The 9,119-nt window shown below is 48.5% G+C and overlaps 1 protein-coding gene across 1 annotated transcript in view; it reads right to left on the reverse strand.

The window, feature by feature from the left end:
• Window positions 1-230: 230 nt before the first annotated feature.
• The window catches only part of KCNK5 (potassium channel, subfamily K, member 5), a 50,811-nt gene continuing 41,922 nt past the window's right edge, over window positions 231-9,119 (reverse strand). Inside the window, exons 2-5 of the mRNA XM_006860429.1 lie at window positions 5,376-5,487; window positions 3,992-4,158; window positions 3,636-3,804; window positions 231-1,246 (exon numbers count right to left, since the gene is read on the reverse strand). Coding sequence (XP_006860491.1) covers window positions 378-1,246; window positions 3,636-3,804; window positions 3,992-4,158; window positions 5,376-5,487 — 1,317 coding nt within the window. The 3' untranslated portion in view covers window positions 231-377. The remainder of the gene's footprint in view (window positions 1,247-3,635; window positions 3,805-3,991; window positions 4,159-5,375; window positions 5,488-9,119) is intronic.

The raw sequence follows: 9,119 nt of genomic DNA on the forward strand, positions 1-9,119 counted from the left end.
CCCATGCCCCAGGAGAACCGAGTGACATTATCAACTGAGTGACCCATGCAGGCCTCCACAGGCTCAGTCTTGCCCACCTGCCCTGCCAGCCCACAGATGTCTCAGAACCATTGGAGGACCAAGCTGTGCTCGGGGCAGATGACATTCACTGGCAGTGTGTGTTCAGCTGGAGAGCAGAGGCTTTGTCCTGGGCGTGCGCCATGTTGGATTGGTAGCGTATAGCTGGAGGGGATGGAAGGTAAGGAAGGCCCCTGGCCCCCCACTCCCAGTTTCAGGATATCCCCTCACCATGGGCCAGGGATCCCAACCATCATAGGATACCCCAAGGTGAGGGGGAAAGAAAGCTGTCAACTGTGGGGTGGGGAGCCAGGCCTGCCTCATGTGCCTTTGGGGCAGTTTGCCTTATTGTACTCGTTCATAAGCTGTTCGTAAGGCACAGAGAGCTCAGACTCAGTGCTGGTGAAGGTAGACTCATCTGAAGAGGGGAACTCGCTCAGGTTCAGGGGTGCCTCAGCCTCGGCGCCCCCCTTCTGGGGCCGCTCCTCCTCGGCCAGGTTGTCTTCCAGAGAAGACTTCGAGGTCTCCTCGTCTGAGAGGCCAGTCTCCTGGCTCACAAAGGTGATGTTGGCGTTCTGGAAGATGAGAGGGTGGTAGTCCTGGGCATCCCATGGCTCACCCTCTTCGCTGATGCGGTCCAGCTGGTTAATGAACACCTCAGGGGTGGGGGCACCATCCTCAGGGGGTCCCTCCCCAGTCTCCTCATTGGGGGGCCTCGACACATGGCCTTTGCTTCTTAGTGTCTGTGATACCTCTTCTAAGCTGGGTACCCGGCTCTTAGAGTAGACCACCAGGGGGGCCAAGGAGGTAGGGAGGGCTGGCAGCCCACCCCCTGGAGGCCCCAGCCCAGGTCCCGGGACCCTCTCCCCACCCCCACTAGTCTTCATGGCCTTCTTCCCAATCTGTTTGATGAGGTCATTGTAGGTCTCCTCCTTTTTGGAGAGAAAGCTGAAGATGTTGACGTCCTTGGAGGTTGCGTTTCCTGCCAACTGCAGGGCCTTTTTGGAGTGTGGGGAACTCTCGAAGGACTCCTTCCGCCGTCGCCGCCGTTTCTTAATGGCTTTGTGGACTTCCACAAACATGCTGACCTTCCAGTTGACAAAGAGGGATAGCCAGGCCAGCCCCAGATAGATCCAGAGCTCCACAAAATAGCGGTAGAGGGCATGGTAGTTGGCCTCAGGGTTCACACCTGCAGGACAGGAAGCCCAGGATCAGGAAGGGGTTGATGGGGACCAAGAAGCATGGAAAGGTCAAAGCTGGGTGATGTGAGAGCAGTTACAGCAAAGCCAGAACACAGTAGGGCATGGGGGTGAACTGAAGGAGGCCTAGATCCAAGACTACACCAGCATCCTAAAGATGCATGCCCCTACTACTCCCAGACCCAACCTGTTTCTGAGCCTCTGTTTCCCCAACTACAAACATCAGGAGAGTGGCTATCTCCAGGGGCGAGGAAGAGACCTATATTGAGGGGTTTTGTGGAGTTAGTAATGTAGCCACCACATACAGTCAAAAAATACAAGGGGGCTTCAAAAAGCTTGTGGAAAAATGGAATTAAAAGATCCTGAAATACTTCCCACAAACTTTTTTAAAGCCCCTTCTTATATTATATGTACTTGTTCTGTGCACTGAGAAGAAGCCAAGACAGGAATTTCCCCTCAGAGTGGGCAGAGAGCCTTCCCTGCAGCCAGCGCCCTGAATTTGGGCTTCTCGTCTATGAAACTGTGCGAAAGTACATCTCTGTTCACTAAAGCTACCTGACAATACTCTCTGACTATTCATAAGGTTTTGTTTGTTTTTAAACTTTTCTCAATCATCTTTTTTTAAAAAAATGTTTTATTGTGAATTATTTGATAGTTTACATGGGAGAACATTAGTTTTACATTCATCCTATCGTATATCATTTCATTGCCATGGTTACAATCCCCTCCATGCATCATCAACTAACCAAAGGGTATACCCTGCAAGCCTGCCCCCTGGTTGTCAGCACACAGCCCCTCTCCCTCTCTGGGTCTAAAGTCCCCAGCTGCTCCATCTCTCCACGTCATCATCTCTGTCTCCATCTCTGGCATCACTGCTTCTCTGGGTAGGGTTCCGCTCTCTGCTCTTCTCCCTTGATGGTCCCAGGGACCTCCGCTCCCAGACTGCAAATTTAATCACTCCCCTCATTGCTACAAAACGTCTACCTTTACATTTCCAACCCTCACAATCAGTCCTGATAACAATTATTCACTATTGTATCACAAGAGACCTATCCACATTTCTTTTCATTAGCCCCGCCTAGACAGACTGGATACTACTCAGTGGAGATTCATAAGGTTTTCATAAGGCTCAAACAATGGGCTCAAAAGCATCAACAGTTGTGAGGGTGAGGCAGAACTGGGTGGTGTTTGGTTCTGTTGTGCACAGAATCGCTATGAGTCGGAACCAACTCAGTGGGACCTACCAACAACAATGTGATATTTCAACTAAGACAAAGACAAACATTTAATTTTCTACCACCCCATAAGGTCGGTGCTATTGTTATTATTTACCAATTTTATAGAGAAGGAAATTGAGGCACAGCAGTGTGGTGTCTTGTGGGAGCTGGGATGGCATCTGCTGTACACTCCTTGACACAAAATGCTTGTCCTTACCCAACTCCAGACAATGGGAGGCTTGTGCTGTGGACTAAAGTTATCTCTCTGGACAACAGTTCCTGATTTGCCAGGCTCAGTGCCTCGTTTTCCTGTTCCTCTCACCCACTCAACTGCCCCCTCCCAGCATTCCTTGCACAGGAACAGAAGGGTAGTGACCTCCCTCTGGCCCCGTGAGGGAAGACTGGCAGGGACCAGAGGCCCCGGGAGAGAGGAGGAGGTCAAATGGGCAGGGCAGCTGGCTTGGAGGGAACAAAGACTGAATCAGTGTAGCCAAACAGAGTGTCAAGAAGATTAAGAGCCAAGATGCTGTGCAGGTCATAGGCACAAGTCCCTGGTAGCGAGGCTGGCTGCAGGTGGTCAGACAAAGGGCCAAAGAATCTTATTGCCTCCCTGAATTAAGCTGAGTGGAGTGGGAGGGAGTGGTGGGCAGTTTGGGAGAAGGCCTTCCTTGTCTTTGTACTGTCTGTGGCAAGAGCAAAGTTTCGGGTCTCTGAGCCAAGCCTGCCGAGGACAGCCCATGGAAGGACAGGAGGTGCTTCAGGGATGGAGAAGGGGCCTTGCTGGACTCACGTGGGAAACACGTACAAACCTGCCCAAACCCTGTCAGCGGGAGACTGACAGTGGCCACTATCCCCAGGCCTGGGTGAACTCAAGCTCAGCAGACAGGAGGGAAGGATGCCAGAGTCCAAACAGCAGGAGAGGAAATGAGGAGGGCGAAGCCACAGCCAAGAGAGGGAAACAGAGAGGAAAGATCCTTCTGCCATTCCTCTGTGCTTTAGTTTCTCCTTGGCAACTGGCAGGGTGGGACGAGGATCCTATTGTGTGGGGGAAGTGTCCCAAAGACTGAACAACTATCAGGGCTCCCAACAAAGGCCAGCTGAGTAGGAACTGGTGAGGAGAAGGCAGGAAGCAGAGGGCTGAGGAATGAGGGCAGGGGCTCACCAGCCACGAAGTCACCGAAGCCAATAGTGGAGATGGTGATGAAGGAGTAGTAGAGACCATCGATGTAGCACCACTTCTCTGTCACCATGAACACAAAGGGCGGAATCACCAGGTGGACCAGGACACCCCACACGATGAAGATGGCCGTGCATGTGATCTGCGCCTTCCGCTGATGGGGGACAGACAGCCCAAGTCAGACAATGAGGGAGACTCGGGGGCCCAGCAGGGGCAATACCCAGGAAAGGAGGGATACCCCCGGCCTGACCCAGGAGGGCTGGACAACCAGAGCCCCTGAATACCCCAACACCTGGTCCAGCCCCCTCATCTTTGCCCACTACCTGGAATAGGGGACATACCAGGCTCACGCCTCTCTTGGTGAGGAACTGGCCCAGTCTCTTGGCACGTCCCCCGAAGAACTTGCCCAGGGCACTGATCCATGTCAGACAGAGCGGCACCCCAAAGAGACCATAGAAGATGCAGAAGAGGCGCCCTGCAGGGGTCTTAGGGGCCACGTTGCCATAGCCTGAAGAGGGAGGAGGGAAAGAATGAGGTCAAAGGAAGGGTCTTGTAGACTTTGGCTCAACGTGGCCCTCTCTCTCCTGTAACACACACATATCAGTTCATAGGGAACCCCAGTCTCTAAGTCACACTTACATATAACAACATCTGATACCATCCAACTGACTCTGACTCACAGCCAAACCCTACATGCGTCAGAGTAGAGCTGTGTTCCGTAGGGTTTTCAACGGCTGACTGAAGATCACTAGGCATTTTCTTCCAAGGTGTCGCTGGATGGACTCAAACAGTCAACCTTTTGGTTAGCAGCTGTGTACCACCTAAGGACTCCAAGCCATACTGAAGTAATGGCATTTCCCTTGGGCACACTATTCTCACATGATCATTGGATGCAACTGTGATTTATGATGGCTCCTCCATCACACTGAAAGCTCCCTGAGGGCAGGGACCATGCCTCTCCCCTACTAGGTCTCCCACTAGTGCCTATGGCATCATTGTGTAAATGATGGGGTTCCCAGGCTCCTTCCTGTCTCATGCATGCTGCTGCTGCTCACATCAAGGGGGAGTCTAATGCCCCTTCCTTTGGATCTGGGTTGGCCTGACCAACAGAACGCAGTAGGAATGAGGATGTGTAGACCAGGACTAGGAAGTCTTTTGCATCTCCCTGATCTCTTGAAACGTTTGCTGGTGGAATTCTCCCTCTTAGAGCCCAGTCACCATACTGTGAGACACTCCAGACACATGTGGAGGTCCTGTAGTTAGAGTTACTTTCATCCCCAGCTGAGATCCCTGCCTACAGCCAGTATCAGTTGTCAGACATGCAGCCAGCTGGGTTCTCAGATGACTGCAGCCGCATAAGAGGCCTGCCCAAGAATGGATGAGCTGAACCTAGACAATCCATAGAATGGGGGAAAAAAGAATCAATTCTGGGGTGGTTTCTTACGCAGTCATATAGGTATGAGGATAGACTTATAGCAAGTCTTCTTGGAATGACCAGTCACCAAAGACTTACTAAATCCCAGGAAAGTGTCGAGCTGACAGATTGCAATTTGGCTCATAAGTCTCAGTGGTCAGAGTTGGACTCCTATAATATTCGCAAGTCTAGGAGACAGTGGTGGGTATCTGAAGGTCTTAGGAGGTAGAAGGCCATTAGTGGGACCCTGGCCATATATGAACCTTACAGGAGCAGAGTCACAAAGACAGACACAAACCAGACAAACTTACCGATGGTGGTGATGACCGTGGCTGCAAATATGACTGCATTGGGCCAGTTCCAGTTGTTGAAGGTCTGGTTCCCTGTGATGGCCACACCCTTTCCTGCAGCATCAGATACTACCTAGAAACAGAGAATGAAGGTCAGTATGGAATGAAAGTCATTGTCTAAGTGGCAAGCACTGTATTAAATTTCTTATAGGCGTTCTCATTAAATCATCACAGCTACAGAGTGGTAGTTACTGTCTCTATTTTATAGGTGATGAAACAGAGGATCAGAGAGGCTAAGTGATTTGCCTAAGGTCACACAGCTGGCAAGGATATGCACCTAAGCAATCTGTCTCCAGAGTCCAGTGTTTCTCACACTTATTAAGATACACCAGAATTACCCGGAGGGCTCATTAACAGCAAACTGCTCAGTCACACCTCCAGTTTCTGCTTTAGTAGGTCTGGGGAAGGGCCCAAGAACTGGCATCCCCAACAAGTTCCCAGATGATGCTAATGCTACTGGTCCCCAGACAGCAGGAAGAACTGTGGCACCAGAGTATTCTGCTGTCAAAGGCAGATGTGACATAAATACACAGGAGAACCACTAAGCCTATTTAAGGTTGGCCTGGAAAAAGCGGATGGTGTCGGCTTCCATTCATTGAATGTTTCAATCAAAGATACTATGAAAGAATCTTGATCAAAAGGGGGTAAATGTGGAAGAGATTTCCAAACTCTTATGGAATCCTGACTTTATGGAGCCACTAAGGCTGGATGGAAGGATCTCTGGTAGCTTAGTGGTTACAAATCGGGTTGCGAACCACAAGGTCAGCAGTTCTACACTACCAGCTGTTACGCAGGAGAAAGACGAGGGTTTCTGCTCCCGTAAAGATTTACAGCCTCAGAAACCCTGTACAGGGTTGCTATGACTTGGAACCGACTTCTCGGCACATAACAACAACAACAAGAAGGTTGGATGGATGACGGCCCCAAACTATTATCCTGAGATAATTTTCAAACCTGAAACCTTTAACCATAAATATCTCCTGATGTCTTCTTTAGAATAAACAACCGCTTAACTTAGCTAATAACAAAGATCTGTCTTGAGCCTTGTGCTCTTTTAAGGCTTATCTTCTTGTTGGTAAGTTCCGACTCATAGTGAGCCTGTATATGGTATCCAAAGAGCACCTGGTGGGTTTGAACCACTGACCTTGGAGTTAGCAGTCCAGTGCTGATCCCACAGTACCACATGACAGCTCCAAGACCTGTCTATATGGCATCAAATTGAATTGGCAACAGTAAGTTGAAAGATCATGCAGGAAACTTAAGGGGCAGTGAGTTTATGTTACTAGAGGAGGAACAATTTGGAAATGGAGGGCGAGAATAATTACACAACTGAAAATGTATGTGTCATTAAAATGTACATGTAGAAACAGTTGGTGTACATCCGGCTGCATATATTCTTAACAATAACCAAAAAGCCTATGACTCTAGCCTACCCTTTGCCCTCTTCCCTCCATTCCTTTCTCTCGCTGCCCTGTGCTGAGCAGAGACAGGTCATCTGAAGTGGCACGTACATGCCCAGGTATCAAAGTGATGTTATCAATGCCAACAGCCTCCCACAAACTGAGGACAGTAGGTGAAAAGTTGCCTGGTAAAGTACATTGGGAGGCCCCAGGAGAGGCCTTATCTGACCCAGGAAACACCCTGCATCATGTTAGATTCAAACTGCTAGGTTCTATCACTTAGTAAGCTTTCCTCTCTCCTTCCTTCAAATCTCTCCACCTTTCACTGCAACCTACCAACCAGGTGCACTCCAGAAGTCACGTAAGAAAAGACAGGCTCAGCTCTAAACCTGAGGTTCCGGAGTCCTGTCCCTAGGAAGGCTACAGACAGAAATAGCCAGTCCAGAGAGCAGAAACTCAGCTATATCCCCCTTAAAAATCCAACAAAGGATGGACAGAGAAGAAATAGAGGAAGACGCAATGGGAGGGAGATGGAAAACTGTATTTCTAAGCCACCCAAAGCATGACTGAGGTTTGGTAGGAAAAAAAGGGCAAGGGTGGGTTGTTCGGCAGGAATGTGCAGTGTGCAGAAGCAGCAGGGGGGCCTGTGTAAATGGATATGCCTCCTCTTACAAAGAATTTTCCATGATGATGTGCACATCTGACAAACTGCACCACCATTACCCTGCCTCCTCATGGCATTTCCAGAGCATTTTCCTGAAGGCTGTGCAGTCTATGAAAGTGGAACGTGCGTAAGGTTGGATTCCCTCAGGAAGCTCGCTACCAGCTGGGCTGTCCACTTAAACATGAACCAGCCAGAAGACTCTTGGATACCAACAGGCCAACAAGAAAGTGAAAACGAAAACTAAGGACCATACAAAGGTTAAGAAAAATAAGAATTAAATCTAAATGCAAAGCAAGAGACGATTAGGTCTGAGGGCCCTGTCTGTTAATGCTAAACAGATGACAGGTGATGTAGAACCACTCACTCACTCCCCCTTTGGCGTCTACCTTTAGAATCACCAATACATCTTCAATGCCAAGGATAAATCAGAATTGTTGGGGATTGAGTCCAGGCTAGATGGAGAGATTATACATTTTTAAGGTGGGAACTGTGTCATTTCCCAGAGAAAGAACCTAAAACTGAGACTTCATAACCACCTCTGATCATCTCGATGGAATCTTGGAAAGCTATCAGAAGACAAGCTGTTACTACTTTTACAAAGAAAGAAATGATGGATTCTAAAAACTTGGAACGCAAACCTGCACTCTTGCAAACTCCTAAATGGGGACAAGAAGAAGTTTGGAACCCTCAGAAGAACAAGTGATGGGCATGAGAAGCTAGCGCGGGTTCACCAAGCACAAGTCATGCTCAGCTAAATGCATCTCTTTTTGCAACAGGGTTGCAAAGCCTTGAAGTTTTGTGGAATGCAGTAAATCTAGATTTTAGCTGGGTTGCTAACTGATGGGTTTGAAGATATTTATGTGGACAAGACAGAAATGTGGGGTAGAGATGGAACTAATTGGGTCCATTCAAAGACAAACAACCCCAAGGAATATTGATCATTATCAACCTGAACCCGAGTCTCTATTATCATGCCAAAGCCTGGCCTCTTCAATATTTTAATCAACCACAGGGTGACGACACAGATGGTTTGCCAATCAAATGAGAATGCAGTGCCGTTGATAAGGGCAGAATGGGAAGATAGCTAACACATTGTATGAAAACTCTAAACCACTTGATTTAGAACAATGGACAAAAACTAACAAGATATAAGTGTACTTTTAAATTTCAAAATCTTATGATTTGTGCTATCCAGATACCTCCCTAAAGTGTTTGTGCTCTTGAGTACTAACCTTAAGGTTGGCGGCTTGAAAGCACCCAGATGTGCCATGGAAGACACAAAGATTAGAGCCAAGAAATGGTCTACTCTCAGGTCGCCATAAATTGGAATCAACTGGACAGCAATAGGTATTTACACTTTGGATTAGAAAAGACAGGTATAGTATCTAAGGGGGAAGTCTTTTTTAGCTGACCATGAACTAGAAAACATTAGGGAGGTTGCCTAAAGGAAAACCTATTCACCTCAGACAGCATCTTCCAGCTACTCAGGGGTGGTTGTTGTTGATAAGTGCCATTGAGTCAGTTCTGACCCATAGCGACCCTGTATAGGGTTTCTGAGGCAGCAAATCTTTCTGAGAGCAGAAAGCCTCATCTTTCTCCTGAGAAACGTGTGGTAGTTTCAAACTGCTGACCTTGAGGTTA

Source organism: Chrysochloris asiatica, unplaced genomic scaffold (assembly GCF_000296735.1).
Source record: "Chrysochloris asiatica unplaced genomic scaffold, ChrAsi1.0 scaffold00038, whole genome shotgun sequence".
Taxonomy (NCBI): domain Eukaryota; kingdom Metazoa; phylum Chordata; class Mammalia; order Afrosoricida; family Chrysochloridae; genus Chrysochloris; species Chrysochloris asiatica.